This window comes from Hypomesus transpacificus, chromosome 18, assembly GCF_021917145.1.
Source record: "Hypomesus transpacificus isolate Combined female chromosome 18, fHypTra1, whole genome shotgun sequence".
In the NCBI taxonomy this organism is placed as follows: domain Eukaryota; kingdom Metazoa; phylum Chordata; class Actinopteri; order Osmeriformes; family Osmeridae; genus Hypomesus; species Hypomesus transpacificus.
The window spans coordinates 7,690,675-7,715,786 of NC_061077.1; the positions used below are offsets into that span (position 1 = coordinate 7,690,675).

Below are 25,112 nucleotides of genomic sequence, written 5' to 3' on the forward strand. Positions count from 1 at the left end.
CAATAAAGGCAGTAGGCTACGCACTGATACAGACAGTGTGACCCCCAAGCGACCCTTGTCCAGTCTCTGAAGTAGATTCATAGGTCGTTGTTCAGCGATTGACCTGTGGGAGGCGCGGATTTGCTTGAATGTAAACATTGACGCCAGCGTTTTGCAGTGGTGGAGAAGAAGGTCTACGTCATATTCACTATGGCGGAGGTTGGGTGAGGAGTGGAGTGTATCAGTTAAGCGGCGCTGTGTCCAACTAGCAACATTGCCCGCGACAGACGAACACGGTGCCTGCAAAATGGCCCTGAACCCCAAGGCGGAGGGGAAAAAAGACTCAGAATGTACAGAGACAAACGAACATGTCAGGCAGAGCGGCGATAGCAAGAGGAATTCGCTGTCAGCCGCCACCTCGACCACATCCAACCAAAATGGCGATCAGACTGGATGTGAAGAGGGTGCAATGCCCCAACAAGAAGCCTCTGATCGGCGGAAGAGCGGACTGTCTGACGCCAGGAGTACCAGTAATTCGCCTTTGCCAGGCCAGAGACACGCCGAGGAGCTGCCACGAAGACATTTTCAGATCCCTAGGAAGATAAAAGAACGGAAAGGTTGTGCCCTTTCACTTCTATATCCAACAGAGGCTGCCCTGTTTTATAATTTTGCTGCTGTGTGTAGCTAGCTAGCTAACTGTTAGCATAGTCCAAGTTCTCAATCATCTCACGTTTGAAATTAAGATTATTGTTGCCATTTATATCGACGATACTTACTTATTTAATTAAATAACTTATTGAATCTGCAGCAGCAGGGTAGACTAAACAACTGTACATTTGGTGGACAGCTAATGCTAGTCAGGCTAGCTAGCTAAATCCTACAAGCATTGCAGGTAAGTTTCTGTAGAGGCGCGTTAAGGGAAGCACGTGAAGATTGTCTCCAGAACATTTTCTATCCCTATAGAGATCCATGGGGAACTTGGAAGTAAGTTCTGGTGGCAGTGAAGTACTCCATAAGTATTTTGGGGGCTTCACTGGCAATAGTAGTAAATATAATCAAATATCACACCACACCCACTGTTAAGGGAATAAGGTGGCTACCCCCCCCCCCCCCCCCTCTCCCCAAGTCACTCAAGGGGTAGTCAGCCCATGCTCCATATCCTCGCTGACAGTCCAGATTATGAAGGTCCTTATGGTGAAGCACAATCCCTTCCCTTTGCAGCGTCAGTGACCCAGTCGACTTAGGTTGTGTGGTCCCAGAACATGCATTCATGCTAAAGCAGTGCTGTCATGCCTTGTAAGAAACACTGAGATGAATACCTGCTGTATTGTAAAACAGTATGCAGATGCTTGTTTTGTATGGGTCCTACTTTGTTGTCAGTAGCTTGGCATGTGTGCTGTGGTGGCTAGCTGAGCCTGTTTAAGATACAAGTTGTGATCCTAGTGTCCCTGTGTATTGAGGTACACAGGCTTATTCTTTAATCCCTATTTGTGGATTATTTTGTGTTTACTATATTCATATCCTCCATGATCAGTTATGTTTGGAGCTCTTTTTGTTGTTATTAGGCCAGTTGTAGGAAGGGCCTGCTGTACCCCAACTTTCCTCATTCCTCCTTGAACAGTGTCCTTGGAACAGTGTCCCTGCACTGAAAACCTGGCTAATTAATCAGAGTTCCTCATCATTCGCTGCAACTCCCACAGAATGTTAATAACCACTATGTGTTTTCTCCAAGCAGTGCTCACGTGCTGTCAATCAACACCAGTTTCCCCTCTTAGGCTGGTCCCTATCTTAAATCCTTAACTTTTGATGAGTAATGTTTATCAGTGTTTCCCTTTTATGGCCTGGAGCAAATTTTCATGTTCTTTGAAACATTGTGGTTCATCTCATTTCTATCTTGATGTTGGTCGGAGCTGTGGTATGAGAAACAGGCCCACCAGTTGAAAATAGCCAGACAAGGGCTGAAACTGTAGTACGACAAGGGGCTGAAGTGACACTGAAGTATAGAACCTATTTGCCCAGCCTGTTGTATGGTCATGTAAGTGATTACTGACGGCCTGTACCATCAAGATTAGATGGTCATTCACATCAAATCAGATCATTTCTGCTAACCTTCCAACCCTGCCGACTAAGAGATTTGTTTTCTAACCAGATCTTTGTAAACTGTATAGTAAATAGTAACTGATGTATCAGAATCTCATTTCAAGGTTAATGTGTGCTAACTCAGTATCCACTGCTGTGGTGACTTCCCCAGGACTGTACCAGTTCCTACCTCCTGACTCGCGGGAGTTTGAGGACCTGGTGAAGATATTGTCCTCCTTCTACCTGGATAACTCGTCACGAGGGACCTTCTCCTACTCCAAGGCCAGGCTCATTCACAATGAGCTGCTGGAGAAAGAGGTAGACAGTCACGTCTTCTGATGGGAAGCTGTCTCCAGAAAGATGACTTCATAATCTTGTCTAATTGAATGAATCGCGGATATGAGTTTTGTTTAAACGGCATGTTCCAAATGTTGACGTCTCTCTCTTTCCCCTTCTGTCCCCGTGTGAAAGTTTATTGAGAAGAGGCGGGAGCTGAAACAGGAAGGGAGGACCGAGCCAGAGTTGCTGGAGTCCTACTGCTTCCTGTTTCCAGACAAGTCCAAGGTACAACTTCCTGTCTTCCTCCGACTCCAGATGCCTGACATGGGCCCATGGTAAGGAGGGTTGTCTCACACTCTGCGCTGCTGTGTTCTCAGCTCCCGTGGATCTGTGAGAAGGGGCTGTCTGTGGGCCACACCAGGATCACCACACTAGGGAGCACATCCATGGGTGAGTGACCATGTCTGTGGCTTGGGGGGGTGCACGGCTACTGTCAGGGTGTTCTTGATAGACATTGGACGGTCGGTTCATTGGGCAATGCTCTTGACCATGACAGTTGCAGACGTTGGGGGTCCCAGATATTGAGGATGTTTAATAGGCCTGCTTCATCTTGTCCCCTTATTCTCAGACAGACAGCTTAGAATGCTGCCTCTGTTATCCACGATGCCTCTAAATGTGCGAAAAACTGTCTGTCAGCTGGAAAAAGATCTCAAGACTCCCGTGCTACAAAGCTTGGCCAAGCCAGTCAGTTTAAAACAATGTTACAATGAATACAAAAAAGTAATAAATGAATATGTAATGAATAAATGAGTAACCAATCCTGTTTTTGGTCAATTTTGTGTAATTCATTCAATTAGTCTAATAATGATGCAATGTTTTTACACAGAGAACATTTTTGACTGTGCCCCTAAAGTTTTTCACTTGGGGGCACATGTGCTCAAGCAAAAAAAAGGTTAGCGTAGAGCCCTGGTTATATCTGAGGATACCTAATACAGGACTTAGCAACAGCTGGGAATGGCCACAGTATTTATGACGATTCCTGAACCCAGAGGGACAAGTCCTCATCCCTGGCACCCATTGGACCCCTACACACACTCATATGTTGTATTTTAAATGTGGGTTGATTTGAATGTTTCCTGCTTTCCTTTCAGGTGTCTATCTTTCCAAATACTCGGATTTGCTGCAAATGAATCCATTTGAAGTGGGAGCTTGTGGAGACATAGTCATATTCAAAGTTATGAGGGTATGGATTCATCCCACCAATCTTGAGTCAAGGACACACAAACAAAATTGTTTTCTAACATGCTTTCCTGTGCTACTGTTTGCAAGAAACAGTATGAGCGAGTAGCCATTAGTCTCACATGTTTGTGTTTTGTCTGTGTATCTCAGGGCCGTTTGAAGAGCATCCATGAAAACATGCCCAAGAGCGTGATTGAGCCTACACCCAAGTTTGACTGCCATGTGTCCAAAAACGCCACCAGGGTCACCTCCTTGCTGTCATACAGAGCCTTCGAGCTAACACAGGTGAACAGTGGACCGATTTCTGCTGGCTATAGAGCGGAGAACCTGGGCGCCTGAGATACTCTCTGTCTGTTTAGACTAGGAATGAATGACCTTGTCTATCTGTCTTCCTCTCTTGCAGCAATATTACTTTGAGTTTGCGTTTGATGAGATCAAGCCTCGGCCCAGGCATGTATGTCCCTACGCCGTAGTGTCCTTTCAGTACAAAGGGAAGGAGGCTGCAGTGGCCCCTATGACATCCCATAGGTACGTGCAGAGGTATCCACAACCAACACCTGTCTGTCGGTCTGCCTGTATTCTTTGTTTGTTGGACGGTGTACGTGATAGACGCTAACCAATACAAAAATGTTCTGGTTCTTTCTTTTTTTCTCATTGGCAGGTTCAACACGAGCAGCTGTGAAGGAAGCAGAGGACCAGGTTGTTGCACATTCTTTGTCTCGTGTTCATTAGGATTAAAATGCAAACAATGTCTAACTAGATTCTTAGCCTTCAAGAAAAGGCTAAGACACACTTGTTCCGGGAGTACACCAGCACTTAAGAAAGATTTGTTGGATCTGATGTTAGCTTATTTCCTCCAGGAACACATTGACAATTATTGAGGGACTTGTTGGTTAGTTGTAACTGATTTAACTACTTGTACTAATTTAACTACTTACTCCTCTGGTTCTACCCATGGGCACTTCTTTGCTTTTTTACAATGTATGCTTCATGTTTTGGCTATCTCACGTTTATGATCATTGACCTATGCACTTTTTGTAAAGCTATCTCTTGGAAGTCGCTTTGGATAAAAGCGTCTGCCAAATGAATACATGTAAATGTTGATCCATTTGGCACTGCATGTACTGTACATGCTGTGCCTTTGTTTTGACCTATGCCCCCCTCCTATCTGACTGTGGTTAGTGAGGGCCTGTTACACTGTGTGGAGTGGCCCTCTGGTCAACAAGGGCCAGGAGCTGTGCCAGGTGTGCCTGCGCTCCTCCACAAGGCCCTACCTCCCCTTCAAACTGTAAGGAACACGCCCTCACCGGAGCCTCAACACACACACACACACACACACACACACACACACACTAGTGTTTTTAGTCGATCATTAGTTGAACTAAAAATATATCTGTCCAAACATGACTTTACCACTGTTGTTACCATAAATACACCTCTTGAGCTGTGTTGACCCGTGACCTTGTGCCGTACAGGTCAGAGAAGTTGGATTTGAGCCGCGGCATGCAGCTGGAGCAGGCCAAGAGGAAGATCCCCTCGGTGCTGTTCTCCTGGGAGACCTACAGCAGCACACGGGAAGGTCAGCTCCTTCATCAACACGTTCATCTCTCTCTCTCTCTCTCTCTCTCTAGCACCTTCTGCTGTTTACTCCTGACACACACACACAACCCCGGGACACACACACACACACAGAATGAATCCAATCATCCTTTTGCCACGGTTGGAGGCTCTGTTCGGCTGTAGACAGCGTTGTAAGGTGTCTGTGCTCGTGTGTGTTCCAGTGCTGAAGTGCGGGATGTACTGCAGCCTGTTTGAGGTGGTCAGTGGGAAGGGCAAGGCTGGCAGTGGCAGCCTCTCAGGACTCCTCCACAAGCTGGAGCGGGACCGGATGGTGAGTGGCAGCACCCTCTGGGTCCTCCCTGCACAGCTTCAGCAGCACATCCACACAACACCGTCCTCGGCAGGTCGAACTCCATGGAGTGTTCAGCGAGTGCTGTATGGATGTGTCATGATGTATATCTCTCTCTCTCTCTCCAGGTGCTGGTGAAGCCCTTGTTGGACAGAGGTTTTCTCTTCTTGCTGTCATCGGCTCAGATGGTTAATCCCAATGGTAGGCCCTGTGGTAGTTTGTCTGTCGAGCCTTCTGTCTTTCCCCTCACCAGCACGCTGTGTGTGTCTCGTCTTGTGGGGTTTAGCTCTGAGGACGTCCTCTGTTCTTTTTCATTACAGAGCAGCGGGGACGCTTTGGGCGGAGTCTTCAAGCCCTCTTCATCTTCCAGGAGCCTAGGGGAGTCATCAAGCACAGTAAGTCCTGCTTACAAATACCAGCTCCTTTTCACAGCACAGTCACAGCAGAGAGTGACATCATCAACTGATGTCTCTCTCCCTCCCTCTCTCCCTGCCCAGCCTCCAGAATGTCTGAGCCAGAGCTCCTGTCTGCTGAGCCCCAGCCCCCCATGTTGACCTCCATGCAGCCCTTCGTCCCAGCCCTCCACTACGCCCTTCTGAAGCTGCGCTCCAACCCAGGCAAAGACCTGAGCTCTGGGGTGGAGCGCCAGGCGCAGGACTTCCTGAGCCGCAGGGATATTTGCCATTCCCGGCACTTCCAGGTGCCGGACTACAAACCGAACCTGGACGACCGCAGCGACATCCCCCCGCCCCCCCGCTCCAAACCCAACATGGACAGCCAACTGCGCTCCTACATCTACGGGCCTGCCTCCTATATCCTCCCACTGGCCAAGGCTAAAGACATGATGGAGAGGATACAGCAGCCCTCTGCTCCTGCCCCCATCCCTTCTCCAACCTCTGCCCCCATCCCTGCTCCAACCCCTGTCCCCACCCCTGCCCCGGCCTCCACAGACTACAGCCCTGTGTCTGACTGGGGGGGCTCAGGGGGGTCGGACAGGCCCGAGTGGCCAGAGAGGCTCCCTGCAGACACTGACCGGAGGAAGCCAGGCACGTCCCACTCCAACGGAGGACAGCCTCACACTCGGCCCCAGCCCCAGAACGCACGGTCGAAGATGAGCCAGAATGAGTACGACAAGGACAAGATGAAGCAACTGCTGAAGCTGATCCAGCTGCATAAGAAGGCCCTGGTGAAGGAGCCAGGGAAGGAGAGGCCAGACGGGGGGAGGGACGCTGCCTCGGACCCCCACAGCCTGAAGAGGAAGCTGGAGGAGGAGAACACAGGAGGCATGTCCAAACACCTCCGCTCTGACCCCCAGAGCAACGGAGAGCCCAGCCAAGGTGAGGAGTAGTGGTGGACACGAGTATTAGAATAGTCCAAAGGGGATTAGAACGGTAACGTTGTCTTGTGTTGCGGGAATACATTGGCTAGGATCCATTTAAATTGGCTTTAACATTTTAAATGGGTATATTGTGCCTAATTTAAAATCGGAAATGGTATTCATGTTACGGGGTTGTGATACGGTGGAAATATTGACCACCGGGTGAATTGAGTGGCAGTGCAAACTCCCAAGGATGCCACGTAGTTAAGGATGCTGTGATTCAGGTATACGGAAAATCAGAAAGCATCAATGTGCTGTTCTTAAGGTCTGTTTCTCAGTGTCAATGCGAGAAGTTCCTTCACTTTGTCAGATACTCAAAAGTTATTGTTTGTGGCAAGTCGCAGAGCAACAGCGTCTAAGCAGGCACTGTTGAATGGCACTGTGTGAAAGAAAGTTATGTTGTCGGAGTTACAGTTGTTAAAAGACTACAGGTGTTAGTTATCCTTTTAAGGGGGGTGTGGGAGCAGTCAAAACGGGCATTGGCATCCCTGTCATCATCCATCCTAACCTCACTGCGTGTCTCCTGCCTGTAGCCCAAGGAGACGACATCCTAGAGGAAGGCAGCCAGAACCTGGCAGCGGTCATGGAGAGCATGGGCATCTATGACACTGACCTGCGGGAACGGGGGGGCGCCCAGGGATCCTCCAACAAAAACACCCAGCAGCTGCTCAAGATCCTGCTGGACACCCTCAACAAGGCCGTGGCCCAGGGGGCAGCCGGCGAGCAGCCTGACCCAGTGGAGCCCTCACTGGGCACGGGGAGAGGGGAGCCTGAGCTGGGCCTGGGGAAACCACAACAGCCACCCAGACAGGACTACCTTGAGGTGAGCTTGTGGACATCTTCCTGCAAATCCTGCTTGTAAATGAGCCGACGTGTGTTTGTAATAGGCGGTGGCTTGTGATTTCAGGAGGAGGCTGTGTGTAGTCTTGGGAGTCCCATGAGTACCTGCTCCATGGAGGAGCAGCCTCACAGCTTGGACCATCCCCCCTGGGGTCCCCCTCCACACCCAGGTACATAGCATGTAGCACACACTGCAGACACACAGCTGGTACACACCCAGTGGATTTGTCTCCCTAACCCGGCCTCCTCTGTCTTGTTTCCCCAGACAAGCCCCAGACCCTCCCAGGTCCTGTGGCAGACGGCCACCTGCAAATGATGGAGGCTTTGGAGCCCCACCAGCTTCAGTCTCAGCCCCTAATCCAGCCTCATCTCCAACTCCTGCCTCATCCCCAGGTTCAGCCTCATCCCCAGGTCCAGCCTCATCCCCAACTCCAGCCTCATCCCCAGGTCCAGCCTCCTCCCCAGGCTCAGCCTCCTCCCCAGGCTCAGCCTCCTCCCCAGGCTCAGCCTCCTCCCCAGGCTCAGCCTCATCCCCAGGTCCAGCCTCATCCCCAGGTCCAGCCTCCTCCCCAGGTCCAGCCTCCTCCCCAGGCTCAGCCTCCTCCCCAGGCTCAGCCTCATCCCCAGGCTCAGCCTCATCCCCAGGTCCAGCCCCAACGCCCCTGCAGCAGTCTAGACAACATCCTCAACCAGGAGCTACACAACTTGTCCTCTGGTATCCAGAGCATTATGCAGAGCCAGCACATCTACTACACTTCCCATCAGCCCTCACAGCTGCTCCAGAGAGACACCTGGCTCCCCAACAGCTCCTTTTCAGACTTTGTGTCTGCCTACGTCACCCCGGTGCCAGTCCATGGCCACGTCAAAATACTGCGGGAGAAGATTGGCAATCTCATCTCCCAGCCCACTTTTCACCACATGGACATGACTAGTGCACATGGCTTAGCTCCCCCACCACATGGCCACTACCCCCCTCCTGTGGCAGCTGGTTCCCTACCTTCCTCCTCCCTTCACTTCAACCCAGACCCCCCCATTCCTACTGTACCTCCCCCACATACTCTCAATATGGTCGCCTCCCAACCTCCCATGTCCCACCTACCGCCCCCACACTGCCTAACTCCTACCTCTGCCCAGTCTCCCGTCCCAACCACATCAGCCCCAAAAACCAAAGCACACGCCCCTCAGGTCAAGAGCTCCTCCTCTCAGCGTCCACACAAACCCTCAAGCAAGACCAAGCCAGACCTTCTCTCCACAGAGGACAACCACACAGACGTCTACTCACCCTCCCAGGTCACCATGGACTCCCCAGACTCAAACCAAACTGGATGCCCCGTGGCAGGGTCAACCCCTGCTACCTCTGCCCCTGCTGTGGCCCCAGCCCAAGTCCAAGCCTCTCCTGTCCCTACACATGCCTCTCCTGCATCTGCACACACCTCTCCACCTCCTGCCCCACTCCCAGCCCCTGCTTCAGCTCCTGCCCCTGCCTCAGCCCCTGCCTCAGCCCCTGCCCCAGCCGCTGCCCCAGCCCCTGCCTCAGCCCCTGCCCCAGCGGCCAACCTGCTGTTCAGCCAGCTGAAGCCGGAGGTGTTCAGCAGCCTGGTGGAGATCTTTAAGGACGTGCAGAAGAACACTGTGAAGTTCTACATTCACCCTGGGGACGAGGGCGAGGAGAGCGCCATCTGTGTGGAGATCAAGGTACGTCCATCTGGTAACCTTCTGGGTTTGACCCAAATACAGCCCAAACTTGGGAACACCTGGATGCTCCGACCTCAGGTGGATGTGGCCCAGGGTGTGATGGTGGCTCGAGGCCAGGCCGCCTGTGATTAATGAGCAGCTATAATAGTCAATGCAGTCGCTGACTGTGACCTTTTTAGTTTCTTCCTCTGAATCCTCTCTTCCTCTTCGGGGAGAAATGATGAGTTTCTCTCAGAGCAGTCCATGACTGTAATAATGAATCACAATAGGAAGCAGGAGACTTGCATCTCTTAATCACTGTTTATTACCAGTCAGCCAGCAGGTCATGAATCCTCTCCACGGTCTAGTCTTTTCCTAATATGTTTGTTTTGTCCTTTGTTTGATTGTGTACCTGGCTCACACGCTGTCTGTCTGGAGATGGGTCTGTCCATCGCTGTCTGTATCTACCTGTGTGACTGCTGTGCCTGTGGGTCTGCCTGCTGGTGGGCCTGACTGACTGTGCTGCCTGTGTTTCTCAGGAGTACCTGAAGAGCCTGGGTAATGCTGAGTGTAAGCCCCAGTCCTTCCTGGAGAACAGCAGCAACCTGGACAAGCTCCTCATCATCATTCAAAATGAGGACATCGCTGCACACGTCCACAAGGTAGCCTCCTCCTTCTCCTCACACACCTGCTGGTGCACGCACACACACACACAAGCACACACCACACACACACAACACACACACTATGAGTCATCGTCGCCAGGGCTAGACAGAGCACGTAAAGCCTCTGCCCTCGAGAGATCCTCTGAAATAATGGAATCCTAATTGAATTTGTGGCTGTCCTAGTGTTTTATCCATCTGCCTGCCGACATTGGGCTTCTGTGAAATCAGTTTCCGTGAAATATTAAGAGACCACGAGTTTAATTGCACATAATCCTTTTTTTATTCCTTTGGACGTTTGTTGTTGTTTAACTGAAGGTAATTTGTTTTTCACCAAGCCCTTTGTGTTAAGATGGTAAAGAACATGTTGTCATCCCAAAAACAAATCTCACTTCATTGCCGTGACCCCTCCCGTCCCCTACCTCAGATCCCTGCCCTGGTGTCCCTGAAGAAGTGCTCCACCGTCAGCTTCGCTGGCGTGGACAGCCTTGATGACGTGAAGAACCACACCTACAACGAGCTGTTTGTCTCCGGAGGGTTCATCGTGTCAGACGAGTTTGTGCTGAACCCAGACTGCATCACCCAAGGTGAGCAGCAGCAGTGCTACTGGGGTTACATAGTGTGTTCTGCCTCACCATGGGCCTCTATCATAGTGTGTCCTGCCTCACCATGGGCCCCTATCATAGTGTGTTCTGCCTCACCATGGGCCCCTATCATAGTGTGTTCTGCCTCACCATGGGCCCCTATCATAGTGTGTTCTGCCTCACCATGGGCCCCTATCATAGTGTGTTCTGCCTCACCATGGGCCCCTATCTGATTTAGTTATCCACTCTACATTTGGTTGGTATAATGTTTACTGTAGTCTAATTTAGAGTAACCTTTACTCGGGTCAGTCTCATTTGTATGTGTGTGGAGTATGTATATGCAGTGTTTCTGAGTGCTGTGTACTGACGGCTGGGCTGTGTGTGTGGGGTGCAGAGCGCCTGCAGTCCTTCCTGAGGTTCCTGGAGGAGCAGAGCTCCCCGGAGCACCCCTGGCAGTGGAAGGTGCACTGCAAGTCCCAGAAGAAGCTCAAGGAGCTGGGCAGGTCAGTAGTTATACACAGGGCAAGAACCATTTTTCTAATATTTTAGAAACTTTTTTTCCCCCCCCTGTAAAAATCAAACCAAACACAGCGCTCTGGCCACAAGTACATTAGTTACTAGATCGGTATTTTACATCCCTGCCCCTTTTCTCCTCCCATAGGTTGAACAGTAACGCCATGGGCCTTCTGAACCTGCTGACGGCCTATCAGAAGAAGCACCTGGTAGAGTTCCTGCCTTACCATGAGTGTGACACCCAATCACGTCAGGCCCCCGACCTGGACTGTCTGGTCAAGCTCCAGGCTCAGCACACCCAGCAGCGCCACATGATCTTCCTCACAGGTAAGACTGGCATCATCATCATCACCACCAACCATGTCTATTTCACTCAAACTCTGTGTCAGTCAGGTCTGGTCAGTAATCTACAGCTAGTTAAATAACCCCACAGTAGCAACGGGGTCTTAACTATGGGTCCTGTCCTGTGTTGATGAGGTGCCCTCGCTTTGTGTTTGCTCCTGCAGAACGCCGCTTCGAGATGTTCCTTCAGTACTCCAGGAATGGCATTGTAATAGCCAGCATCGATGACATCATGAATAGTTTCCACAGCCTAATTGGCGGGATCAATCAGAACGAGCTGCCCACACCGCCCTCTACTGGTGGGTAGTGTCAGCATCAACTTAAGAATGAAACTGAACTGTCTTGAGCTGTCTTATGGCCTCGGTATACTTCAGCCATCCTGCATGTACATGTATAAATACACATACTTAACGTCCAACATATCAGAGCCTATTTAGGCATTTAGCGTTCAAACCTTTGTGGCACTAATCTTTGACACACAGTTTCACTTCCTATGTTTTCTTCCGCTTTCTACCGCGGTGTCTCCTCCCCTCTGTTTCAGTAGTGAATGATGAGTGTGTGGAGGAGGACATGTCCCTGGACTCTGACGACGACACGCCGGCGGTAGAAGAGACGCCTGCTCGCATCCAGGAAGCGGGTTTGGAGGAGCAGACCCAGCCCCCCCCCCTCCCTGACACGGAGGAGTTCCGTCCTCCCCTCCCCGACCAGCTCAGCACCTCCTCCGGGGAGCACAACCCCTCCTCCTTGGCCTACTCGGACTTGGCGGCTCTCAAAACGGCCATCTCCCAGTTCAAAGCCAGCAACCAGGTGGGGAACACCTCCCCTGGGGGGTTTGCTGTCAACCCCCACCAGAGTTTCCTGTGTCCTTCAACCCCGTGGACCTCCTTCTCTGGCTACGCCGCCTCCCCGGCCTACCCCGCCTCGCCCTGCAGCGCCACACAGGAGCAGGACTACCGAGCCCCAGCCTCCACCTCGACTGTTGCCCCAGGATCGGCCCTCACCACGGGGCCTCTCACCGGCCAGACCCCCCTCCCTTTGGAGGTCAAGCCCCCGCCTCCGCCCCACCTCATGCATCTGTATGTGTCATCCAAGGCCCTGTCTGGGTCGGACCCCACGCTGGCCGGGGCTGGAGGGGCCTTCTCTGTAGGCGGGAGTATCAGCGCACTGCCCAGCACAGCAGCAGAGGCCTCTCCCTCCGCCCCCCCTGCCACGCGAACCTACCCAGACCCCACTGGGTACACCCCGGCCGACATGGCCCAGCACAGCTTCACTACTGGGGCCACCACCTGTGTAGGCGGGGCCACAAGCCATCAGGGAGACGGGACACTCAGCGGGCCTAGGAATGGTGTGTGGGGATCTGTGGGGAACAGCACTGGTGAGACCCCATGCAGCCAGGGAGGGGGCATTGCAGGACCAGTCTCCCAGAGCGGGGAACGTGAATGGACAGAAGCCCCTGGCAGCTGCACTCCTGGTAGTCAGGGGGACGGGACTCCAGTGAACTGTACAGACAGCCATGGAGTCGGTATTGGCATTCCCTCAGCGGCCACTAGGGGGGGCTCAGTAGTCAGACCCATGCTACCTACACACGGGGGGACTGGAGGTGCCTACGGCTGCGTAGGGGCCATACCTGGACAGATAGATGGGTCTCTGCGGGGGGGGTTGGGTCCTGGGTTGAAAGGGGGCTACCGAGGGAGAGGTGCCCAACCAGGAGGGTCGTGGCTCAGGCTGGGACCAGGCCCGGGGCGGGGCCACGAGCAGGGGGAAGGAACTAGAGGAGCACCTTGTTCCTGGGGTTATCCCCTGGGTAGGGGAAGGGGGAGGGGGAGGGGTCAGGACTACTACTCAGACTACACATACTCACACAACTACTCCCCCTGAACAGACAATCAACATTAACGAGGGAACAATGTTGGATGACGTACTTCACAGACTGGTAGAGCTGTCTGAATGTAAATATTGACTTACATTTGATCTATAAGTGATTGAAGGATTCTTGTTTTTGTTTTTTTTTTACAAATAAACAAATGGCAGTGGTAAGTGTCCTACTGGCGTGTATGCTGTATGTCTGCTCTTTCCATGTGAGCTGTTTCACACCTTGTTCAAACCACTATATTTATATTTGCCAAGAGACGTAATGGCCTTCCAGATTCTCGGAATAGTCGTTCAATTTTCTGTTTGTCCCAATTCTAAAATGGTTTTTGAACAAGGGGGAAAGGCTGACAATATTTTTTTAACAAGAAAGAAAAGTGAAAAGCACTTCACTTTAGATTTTTTTTTTTTTACAGGCTTGGTTGTTAAAAAAGATAAATGAAAATGAATAAACATCTTTCAAATCTTATTGTTGCCTGGGGATTTCATGGGATCTAAAGCTTTCTCTGAGTGTTGTAGTTCACTGTACATTTGCTCTCTCACTTGCAGTTCACAATGATGAATGATGGCTTTGGCAAGTTCATTATGAGAAGTATTTTTTTATTATGTTAAGTAGGATGAAGGTGAGTCTGCTATTAGTTGAAAATCAATAACTCGTTTGGTTCTCTGGATTGGAGAACTAACAGTTGACTTTACATCGAGTCGACTGAAGTCATTCGTAAATAGAAAAAAAAATGTTATCAATTTGTAAGGTTTTACAGTCTGGTGTTCATTTGCCACTAGAGTGCGCTGTTTTCACGCTAAAATAAAGTGTTTTATGCACAAAATCCCAAACTAACTTACTCTCAGTGAGGGATGTTTCTTTGTATCTTCCAGACACAACTGTGCAAAATGGTGATTGCTATATCTAACTGGCAGTGTGCACAATCATAGAATGATCAAGTCTTGTTAATACAGAGTATATTTATAGCAACAATTCTATCCAGAGTGTATTTTGACACGAGGCCGATGACTATAGCTCTTTGGTCCTCGTGTCATGGCACATTAGCATAGCTATTGTTGATTTATGTAAAGGCCCTTCTTCTGGCCTGTGCCTGGTCTGGCTGCTATTTTCAGCAAGCACAATTTACAGCCCATTTAGGAGTTTATTACGATCTTTCTATATCCAAATAATGATGCATTTAGAGAGCTTCTTTGATGCGTCTTCGTGAGTATTCGTTAGATGTACCCTATGCAAATGTAGACTTTGCAGTCACAGAACAGCTTTTGATTTATATATTTCATCCCACATCAATCAACTGATAATATTTAAGAAATCTGTCATAGAAAATACTCCTCTCCAGATGTCCATTTTAATCATGTGATCAGCAGTTAGTCTGGCATGACAATAATACACAGAAATACTTGATGTACTATTAGGTGTGTGAATAGGTATGTCTGAATTAATTTAATAGTAGCCTACAATAGATCAGCAGCAACACTGATATCCTGAAGCAAGCTTAGCCAACACAGCCCCGTGCCTCTGACCTTTTGCTAGAGAATGTTGTGACATTCTCAATACATTACATTTCATACTAATGCGATCACAAACAGACTGTGTCCCTATCTGCATATGTCTTAATTTGACATTCCCTGAGAATAGGCTCCATAGTGTTGTGAATGGGCTCTGTCTGGACTAGAATCTTCCTTTTGGCCCAGGAACAAAGACATCCAGATGCTTTATAGAGCCATAACATCAGAGAGCTGGCATTGTCTCCATAATCATGATGCACTGTATTTCACACACAACACATCCTGAATGATTAAAGGGATGAAAGTGTAATCCAAAGGTATGAAAGACTTGCCTTGCAACAGTGACTCGAAACAGTAGCCAGGCCAAAAGTTGAATGTGTAGAATCTTGACATTGTCAAACAATGTCCTTTAGCAGCTAATGTGGTCCTGTTGGGGTTTAGGCTTAGCTAATTGGGGAAGAGTGAGACAGCATGAGGTGTGAGGGGATGTGGGGACAGCACTGATGGGGGCCGTCAGAGTCAGGGAAATCAGAGTGGATTTTTACTGCAGCTAGATGCTTCCACTGCAGCCTGATGGCTGTTTTGACAGTTCTATTGCCAGAAAGGCCGACCTCAACAGTGAATGCAATTCCACTTCTGCTATTCAGAATGAAACACCATTCACGGTAATTGGATTCTTGATTCAAATCATTTCATGTCCTTTGGATCCCAACCAAAACCCTGCAAAACAAATAGCCTGGAAATAAGACTAGGCCTACATGCTTTAATTGGAGCGTAATGGAGTGTTGTGTCTAGAAGGACATCTTTACAGGCATCAAGTGCCTCTTCGTTCAGATCTGTGTAATTTACTGCAGCAATGGTTCCATTCAGTTTAGATTGCATGAGTCAATAAACCTAGTTCCAAGGCTAAATAATTTAGCCTTGGAACAGCCTTAAAATGCTCATACAGTACTTGGCTCGAGGAGAAAGCAGTTTGACATTGTACACCTGCACAATAGCAATGACCTCATCCTTTAGAGCTGTGTGTGTTTTTCTGAGATGTTATATTGGCTTAGCTGTTCGTGTAGAACAAGTGATGAGGCTGTACTGCTGTTTATTAGAATTGTTGTTAGCATGAGAGGTGAATTGCTGAATCACCTACACATAAAAAAAACTACAGCAATAATGTAGATCCATCCATGAAGTAATCACATTGTGTTCTCTTGGATGTTTTGACCACCACTCTCATCATGACAGAAAACACCATTCTCTCCCCAGCTGTGTGTGAGCTCTGTGTCAGAACAGGGGGAAAAGATTAAAGGGAATTAGAATTGGAGAAATTGCCTAAGCACCTGGTTTTATCCCTTTGCTAATCTCCAAAAACCTGCCCTCAGTACAACTAAAATGTCATGCAATACTACTGTCTCTGTTAAACCACTGCTCCTGACAGAATATAGCTGCAGGTCACTGGAAGTGCCTCAGTGTTATCATTACATAAGCAGTGAGAGGATGGATTATTTTATGGGAGGCTTGTCGTTTTTTAGACTTCTTTGCTGTGAGATTTACTGTACCTTACTGGTGGTCTTTGCTATAGGCCTTTCCCTTGAGATCACAAGAAATGTTTCTGTAATCTGTTTGCCTTATGTAACACACCTTTTGCATGCCTTGAAACAAATGTTTACAAAGGTGAATCACAAAATCCCAGCCTGGCATCGCCATACCTGATCTGTCTGGTTCCAAGGCTAACACCTTTCACTGCACCTGCTTGAATGTCTCTACAAACCGAGATTCAGACAGCTTGGTCTTGAAAGAGGTGGTTTGACCTAAGAAGTAGAACTTATGAATGGCAATTTTCTCTCATGACTGCCTCTCCTCTGGAAGAAGATATTGAGTTGTAGCAACTGACAACATCCTCTTGACATTACATAAAAAGATTAGATTGAATCTTATTCAATCTCAATCCAATCCTGAACCTGCATTGGAAGTTTGCATAAAGATTAAACTACAATTGTAAGACATTATAGAATGTCTTCTCCAGGGCATAAACTCAGAAGAATTGATTTATTTTCCTTGGCATCATTGTTTGTGTCTCTGAAGGATTAGCTGTCCACTCATCTCTATCCGTTCCCATGTTCCCTGACGTCATGATCTAACGTTGTTCCAGTTCTGATGGCTTTTGTTCTATCCTAGCGCTGCAAACATGTTTTTGGGGGTTCTCACATTCTCACAGCCTGTTTAAATCTACAAGTTTATATTTTATCTCTCACACCACAGTGCATGAAAACAACAATATAAAGCCAAAAAAACATTCATGTTTTGCACAGATTTGCTTGAAGTAAATGGCAGCATGCCAAGTGAGTTTAGAAACCCCAATTCACATTAATGTGTTTGTTCTGAAATTGTCAAAGAGTTCTGTTCTGTTGAATCAAAGAGATAAAGCCTTTGTCCCATGTCCCTCTTTGTTTGAGCCTTTTGTGCACGCCCATAGCTGGCTACACAGTCCAAATCCAGATAAACCTAAGAGCCCAGGAACGCTGATCATCACTGATGTTGCTGCTAGATACCAGTGCAGTAAGTTTCCAAGATCTGCAACAGGACTGTAAGAGTTGTATTATGGTAACTCTAACTGTACTCTCTAACTGTGAATGTCACTGTGCTATGACACTATGCTACTGTGCATGCTAAACGTAGAAGATTCTGGTTTATTTAAGTAACAGGTGGCCCAAAGATTATATATGTTAACTAGAACAGCAGATGTGACCATGATGACACATTTCATGTTTTGAATTGCACTTTGTTAGACATGGAGTTTCCTCCAATTTTGCTAAGATTTAAGATTTGCAATAACGAAGACACTTTTTACTTTGAGTTTCTAAGAAGATTTATTGAGAATACAGGGGTCAGGAGATTTGATCAGGTATATGGAATACCTCATATGAATCTCTTTCAGTTTGTGCCTGAGAAGAGGAGAGCTGATGCAAACAGATAAGGAATCCATCATGGTTCATGAGTGAAGTTAGTCCTTGAGTGTCACACAAGTAAGTTGTTGGAATTCACTTGGATTTTCCCTCTTGACTTGACTTTTTCATCTCACAACAGCAAGGGTAAAAACAATGAAAACCTACAAAATACATATCAAAGTAAGTATCGGTCCCAAAGGTATTTTTCTTTCCTTTGGGACCGAATCAAGGAGAAGGAAATCTTCTACACTACAACGTCCACACACTATGTGTTTGCAGTGTGGCTCAGTGACTGTCTGAGGTTAGTTGAGTCCTGTGGTGTCCCACTCCCAGTGTAGTGAGGGCTGGTCGGTGGCCAGAGCAGCCCTCAGACAGCCGTTCTGCTCCTCCAACACAGACTCCACAAACACCACGTGTCTGGTGCTCTGGGATTTGGCCACATCCCTTTGGCCCAACGAAGGGGAAAATATAGACGAGAGGGTGGAGGGGTCATGAGTCGAGACGGGCATGCCTGGGGGGAGAGGCTGTTTGCAGCAACCACAGCGACAAGGGGTCAGATAGAGGTACATGAGGATAAGGACCAGGGTTACCACACAGCCCAGTAATGTGGTGTAGCCTGTGCTGAACGAGTCCACAGTGGCTCGCACTATGGTCACATTCACCTCCCTGGTGGCGTTGAGCATATGTTTATAGTCCAGAGCCGTGCACACGTACATGCCGGAGTCATTCATCTTGGCTGCAGGGATCTCCAAGGTGCCATTAGGGAAGAGGCTAATGAGGCTGTTATTAGTGCTGAGGGTGATGTACTCCTGGTTAGGTGAGAGCCATGTAAATGAAAGTTCTTTCCCTTTGACGGAGGTTTGACAGTCCAGGCGCACCCTCTCCCCCTCGTACACAACCAGACTGGAGATCAGCACAGTCACGGGCAGGGAGACTGCCCGCCCCAGGGTGCAGTTCTGGAAGAAGTGGGAGTGTTTAAGGAAACGGATGGCAGCACGCGGATCCCCATAGATCAGGCAGGTGAGATCGTCCATGAAGTCCTTCACCGAGTCGAAGCCCCTCTGCTCCCAGTGCCAGAACACACCATACATGGAGCAGTCACATGCCAGAGAGTTGTTCTGAAGGTACAGGCCTTTCTGGACCGATCCTGGCAGAGCCTTCACATCCTCCCAGGGCAGTGCTGTCATGCGGTTAGAGGACAGGTCCAGCATGGTGAGGAAGGGATGGCTGTGGTCCTGGATGGAGAAGAAGGGAAAGTCTGTGATCTGGTTGAGGCTGAAGTAAGCCTTCTTTAGATTCCCCAACCCTCTCAGCATGCCACTCTCCACACGTATGATCCTGTTGTTGTAGAGTAGCAGCTCCTCTAGCCTCCACAGCCCCTGAAAGTAGTGCTGCTCCACCACATGCAGCTTGTTGGAGGAAAGGTCCAGATGCCGGAGGCTGGAGGCATTGTGGAAGACATCTGAGCCCAGGGTGGTGAGCTGGTTGTGGGCTAGGCGAAGGGTGTCTAGCCGGGGCAGGCTGGAAAAGCTGCCTGAGCCCAGCCATGCCAGGCGGTTGTAGCTGAGGTCAAGTGTGGAAGTGGTGGGGGGCAGGAGGATAGGCAGTTTGGTCAGGCTGCTGGAGCCACAGCTGACAGAGTCTGCTGTACAGAGGCAGATGGAGGGGCAGGTCCCCTCAGAGCAGCCCAGCAGGAGGAGGCAGAGCAGCACCACAGCACTGTCAGGACCCAAACCCTGGGTCATCCTGCTCTGGTCCTAGTTCCCCGAACAGTGTTTATCTCTGCCTGCTAAAAATGCATTGATACAAATGTCATGACAGATACAGGGCCTTTGTTACAAATCGACTCCAAGCACTGTGTACCATGTGCTTGATATTTCTAGACTTTTAAGGAAAATCTTACAATCTAACCCTAATGAATCCCTACAAATTTACAACTAGTACTAGACACTTAAAATTAAATAATTAAATATTAGTGGGGATGATGGTCATTAAAATTTCATAAGTACTAAAGTAATTGCCACACTAGACACAGATTCCAAAGTCATTAAAGAATGTAATGAGTTTTACCTCTTGGCTTCAAGACAATGTCTCATCGGCAGGAAGTAAGGTGACACAGAGCTCACAATTGTCACTGCAGAATACTTGAGAAAGAATGGCACCAACTGAGTCATTCCCGTTCTGAATGTGGTGAGAATGACTAATGCCACGCCAAGAGAGGAGAGCAGCAGCCGTGCCTCAAAGTGTTCACACTTTCAAACCAACAAGTTCTCTCTTGCACCTTGATGTCCTAAACGAGCAGCCAAAACAACACTTTTACTTTCTGGTGGATTTTTCTTCTGCTTAAACATGCATTCCATCGGTCTTCTACACAGTTGTCTGAGAGCCACAGAGTTGTATTTGGATCCCCTTCACCAGGCGCTGTATTATAGAGACAGAATGTTCTAGTCTCCACTCATTGCTGTCCGGTCAGAAAGTTTCTCTGATATCTCTCTCCCTGCCCTGGCTGAGAGCAGAGCCCGACAAACATCCTGCAGCATGCAGCGGTGTGTTAGAACAACGAGAGATCACTTAATCTCTCCCAATCCCCTCCTCCTCCTGCTGTCTGTCATTTAGAGACCAGCCTAGTGTCTCCCTCTCTCCATGATTAAATAATGATGGTGGTATCCTCTCTCTCTCTCTCTCTCTCTCTCTCTCTCTCTCTCTCTCTCTCTCTCTCTCTCTCTCTCTCTCTCTCTCTCTCTTTCTCTCTTCCTCACCTACCTCCAACTGGTTTTCAGAGGATGAGGATTATGTTGTGTACTACAGGTTGTTACCACAACTGTAACATCTCCACCATTTTGACTTGTTGCGGATATAAATAATTGACTTTTAGTTTTAGTTGGTGGTTTAAAATTGAATTGTCAATACCCCCTCCCTCTCAGTGGATTTGGATTTGGCAAGAATATGTCAATCCCTCTCCACCCACCTCTCTTGCATACTGTGTGGATCTGCTTAAACATTTGTTTGCTCTATTCAATGGTTTTGGCTGTATTTCGTTTGTTTTGTGCCTCAATTCCTCCTCCTGGTTCCTCTACTCCTTGGATTGCCTCTCTGTGTTTTCTTTCTCTCTCTCTGTCTCTCTGACTCGCCCCTCTCCAGCTTTTGGCTGGCTAGAGGGTGTCTATGCTTCTTGGTCACGGTGGTCCTGACAGCTCTGATTCCTGTCACAGCACATTAGGTTTGCCTCCCAGCAGCCACCTCCACACTACCACCCATAGCCTCTGGTGCTCCGCTCACTCCCACTCCCTCTTCACAGGCTTTCAGCCAGCCAGCCCCCGGTGGCCTGATGTGTGCAGATGGGCTTTACTTTATAATAATGGTAAGAGGGAGATAGTGTGAGGGGCCCAGATGGAGTTGGGTGAGGTTGCATTCAGACACTTCCAGATCCAAGCAGAACCTTAAATAGGGGATTTACACAAAATGTTGTCCCTAGGCTGCCATAGGTTTGTAAGAACTGATCTGAGATGCACACATATTCACCCACGCATCCCACATATAACCTGAGATGCACACATATTCACCCACGCATCCCACATATAACCTGAGATGCACACATATTCACCCACGCGTCCCACATATAACCTGAGATGCACACATATTCACCCACGCATCCCACATATAACCTGAGATGCACACATATTCACCCACGCATCCCACATATAACCTGAGATGCACACATATTCACCCACGCATCCCACATATAACCTGCTAAGAGTACTTTAAAAAGATTTTTCTCTGAGGTATGGCTCTTAATGTGATTAGTCTGCCGTCTCCCTCTGGAATGACCCCTCATCCCTTAGACAATTTAAATATGCATGTGCCATTGAAAATTTATGCAGAACGTACTGTACAACATAGATCATTTACATACATTTTAAATGGACTGCTCCCACCACACATGGAATAAATCTATTTAATCTTACAGATGAAACCTGTCCATGCCAAACACATTTTTCTTCACTAACTCGATGAGTCATAGTCCTGTGTTGGCTCCGTGTCTCTCTAGGGAGAGTCTCTAGTGCTAATGTTATACATCTGTGTTTACAGTGTGTGTTTTGTAAGTAGCAAAGTCAGAATGAACAATCACAGGTGTGTGTGTGTTTGTGTGTGTGTTTGTTTGTTTTGTTTGGCAGCCATGGGGCATTTGTTCAAGGGAAATGGGATCGCTCAGAGTTCACGCACACTAATGCCTGATGGTTTTCCAAAATGGTTACTTCTTCATGCATTGTGATGTCAAGTCCCTTTGATTTGTGGCATATTGCATTCTGTTGTGTGAAACATCTTGCTACCATTGTGCTGCAAAAATAACTAATAACAAATCCAGAAGAGATGGTACACTTTGTAATGACCCATACAATATAAATAACTTTTCCTGAGCACTTGTCTATATGTGTGGGCATGTGTATGTCTGCATGTCATGTGTGTACTTGAGCAGACTTAACTCCCTGCTCGCAGCACAAACTGTGCTGTAAAACCCTTCATTTGCCCTGTGACAACGAATCATGTCTATCATCCTGCTTTGCAAATCCTGCCTCCTCCTCCACCCGCCTGTATTTGATTAGAATGAGCGTATGCAAACTAGGGCTCTTAAGTCAGCCAGGTTCAGAGTGGACCTCAAAGCTTAAACCCTGACCCGCATGCGTCCTGCTCCCAGCAGTAAGTGATTTTCTCTTTACCATCTGCTGCAGAGGAAACACCACAGCACAGGGAATTGTGGGCTCTTATCTCGTCCTTGAGATGGAGGGTACAGTATCTGTCTTTGTGCTGAGTTGATAAAGCTTACCTGCCTTACTGAGAATTCAGTCTGGATGTAGAACTCACACCATCTAGTTCAGAGGCACTCATTATTTCTACCCATTTATTTTGACAAAGTCATAGACTGTATTATGGACTGTTTGAGTATCCCCTTAAGTGTATTGTGGCAGTGTAGAGAAGGGCTGAGGAAAACGTGGGCAGTCTGTCAAAGCACCAGGAGCAGGGCTACACCAGAGCTGAGCCATGAGGCTGTTTGACTGTTGTATTGAAACAGGAGACATTTGTGAACAACTCTGTAAACACGTATTCTTTTGTGTCAGCTGAAGTGTGTATATAGCCTCCTGCGCTCTACCTGTCTTCCATGAACCCTTGAACCTGACAATATAAACCTCATATTCATTTACTGTTTTAACAGCTTTTTGTTGGCTTGGCAGACTGCCAGATACACATATTTGAATGAGTCAGCTCCAGGATGAATCGCAGAAGAGTTGGCGGAATATATTTCTGACGACCACCATTTCTCTCTTTCTCTTGGCAATATAGAGGAGCTCTTAACTACTGTATATAAACTATATACAGTATACACTGAAAGGTGAGTTTACATGTCTCTGGGGTTGTGGATCCACTGCCTTGGTCTGCCTACTACTGACGACTCAAAGCTGTCATGATGGAAAAGTCACTTCTCTCAATGGTCGTTGTCCACAATGATATCCCATTCGACAGTGAGTATGTTAATCCTTAGCTGATGGGAAGTCATGATGACTGACAGTGTAAGTGAAGGTGATGCTACCGTGTTCGACTACTCTGTAGTACACACCCCATCTAGTGGCTACAAGAAGACCTCAGAGTGAAAAGCATCGAACACACCATCTAGTGGTATGTGAAGTAAACGTAACCAAAAGATCAACAATGTTTCACTACAAAATAATACTTGTCTGCCATGTTGATACAGATGCTACTGAGTACAGAGATGTACTGTACTTTATCTTCAAGGCCAAGCTCAAGGCTGAGTTTCTCTCAGGCCTCAGCATCAAACAACTTGTAGTTACTGTGTTCAGCATGCGAGTCCTTCACCACAGGAACACATCAATACACCTGGCAGTGTGTGGGATGGAAGGCTAAGCTACTTGGGGTTTTAATGTTCAAAAGCCCCCTGCCAAATATGTTGATTGCAAACGGATTTCAATTAAAACTCCAAGGGGTTAATATAGCTGGCTGCTTCCTCCTTTCCCCACTCCTTCAGGGTATCTAATTACGCCTATGTGTTTGTAGGTGGTTATACTTAAGCAATGGCTCCACTCCTGTCTTTGTGGTCACATTACTGAGGGATATGGCTTGTGAAATGAGAGCACTGAGTACTCTGCCATCAGAGATTGTGCTATAAAACATGATGGGCCAGAACAAGAGTAAATTGTCGTGACTGTGAAGTGGCCGTCTCTCTTCATCTCCTCCTCATCCTCCTCCTCTCGCTCGTCTTCTCTCATCCTCTCTCACCTCCTATTCAGCCCTCATCTCCTCTCCTTTTTCTTTCTCACCTCAAATATCCTTTTACTCTCCTCCTCCTCTGCTGTCGTCTATCCTCTCATCTCCTAGAATCTTGTCGCATCTCTTCCCTCCATCGCTCCCACTCTTTCATCTTCTGCCCTGTGGTTATCAGCCGAGGCAGACAGGACCTGAGCAGACTCCAGATCTCCTGCTCTCGCCTCCATCACGTACAGTAAGGGAGGTGATCCACATTTCACAGAAAAGCCCTTCCGTCCCCTTGACCAATGGGGATTACCGTGCGTGATCATATTATTGTATGTCATTACGGCTGTAAAATGAATCATGTGATTGCTAGAGAAATGATGCAGATACATCGTCTGATGATGCATGCTAGAGAAACAGAGAGTTAAAGTCAAGACTTGCGAAGTGTGTTTGTAAAAGGCAATGAAAGCAAGTATAAGCAAGACACTACAAGCCCAGTTCTGTATTGTGACTGTTAGTACAAGGATGTGTGGAAAGGGGATAGTTAGTCACATACACAGTTGATGTGGAGTACTTGATGATGGCACTCATCTCCAGAACTGAGACAATGCTGCCGCCGGTGCTGCGGTGTGTGTGGGCTCTCTGCAGAGCCCCACACCAGGGGGCATGTGAGGTGATGAGAGGTTAGCACTTCCATTAAGGATCTCCGGGGCCATCCTCAGAAAATGAAACCTTCTCAGAACAGGTAACTCAATTTAACTCCTGACCGCCTTCTCCTGTGCTACAAGCACAAATACTTTCCCAGCTGATTGGATGAGGTAACAGAGCATAGCCGGAGTCACAGGGTGCAACAGGAGACGGCCGCTTCGCCTAAATTGCATGGACATTGTCAGGGGAGTCTTTTCAGTCCCACAGATGGAAGAAGAAGAAGGAAGACACGAGCAGAAAGGCTCAAGTTTTTTCACTTATTTTCAATCAATGGAATAGACTGCCTTCAGGGAGGTATCGAGTGCTGCAGATGGCAAAAGGGAGGATTGGTCACCTGGAACC

The 25,112-nt window shown here is 48.3% G+C and overlaps 2 protein-coding genes across 3 annotated transcripts; one reads left to right on the forward strand and one right to left on the reverse strand.

Annotated features, from left to right (window-relative positions):
• Positions 1-172: 172 nt before the first annotated feature.
• tasorb (transcription activation suppressor b) lies at positions 173-13,816 on the forward strand. The gene is made up of 23 exons (XM_047041184.1): positions 173-596; positions 2,231-2,376; positions 2,530-2,622; positions 2,715-2,787; positions 3,489-3,580; positions 3,727-3,861; positions 3,980-4,104; positions 4,238-4,275; positions 4,759-4,864; positions 5,052-5,155; positions 5,358-5,467; positions 5,614-5,686; positions 5,806-5,880; positions 5,983-6,822; positions 7,397-7,686; positions 7,771-7,873; positions 7,969-9,398; positions 9,917-10,039; positions 10,467-10,626; positions 11,018-11,126; positions 11,285-11,463; positions 11,643-11,777; positions 12,020-13,816. Exons 1-23 carry the CDS (start codon positions 287-289, stop codon positions 13,354-13,356), a joined length of 6,186 nt encoding a protein of 2,061 aa, XP_046897140.1. The 5' UTR covers positions 173-286; the 3' UTR covers positions 13,357-13,816.
• Positions 13,817-17,727: 3,911 nt separating this feature from the next.
• LOC124481213 (amphoterin-induced protein 3) lies at positions 17,728-20,414 on the reverse strand. 2 transcript variants are annotated; one of them, XM_047041094.1, is made up of 2 exons: positions 19,869-20,414; positions 17,728-19,584 (listed from the first exon to the last, which is right to left on the reverse strand). In XM_047041094.1, exon 2 carries the CDS (start codon positions 19,541-19,543, stop codon positions 18,101-18,103), a length of 1,443 nt encoding a protein of 480 aa, XP_046897050.1. In that variant the 5' UTR covers positions 19,544-19,584; positions 19,869-20,414; the 3' UTR covers positions 17,728-18,100. The 2 variants fall into 2 exon arrangements, with proteins under 2 accessions (XP_046897050.1, XP_046897049.1); XM_047041093.1 differs by having other exon boundaries at positions 17,728-19,587; positions 19,869-20,413.
• Positions 20,415-25,112: the final 4,698 nt, after the last annotated feature.

Bases quoted from the DNA above. Each gene is read 5' to 3' on its own strand.
- tasorb (XM_047041184.1), top strand. From the start codon at position 287: ATGGCCCTGAACCCCAAGGCGGAGGGGAAAAAAGACTCAGAATGTACA. The intron at 2,377-2,529 runs GTAGACAGTCAC...CCCGTGTGAAAG, and splicing joins ATGAGCTGCTGGAGAAAGAG to TTTATTGAGAAGAGGCGGGA. The intron at 4,105-4,237 runs GTACGTGCAGAG...TCTCATTGGCAG, and splicing joins GCCCCTATGACATCCCATAG to GTTCAACACGAGCAGCTGTG.
- LOC124481213 (XM_047041094.1), bottom strand. From the start codon at position 19,543: ATGACCCAGGGTTTGGGTCCTGACAGTGCTGTGGTGCTGCTCTGCCTC.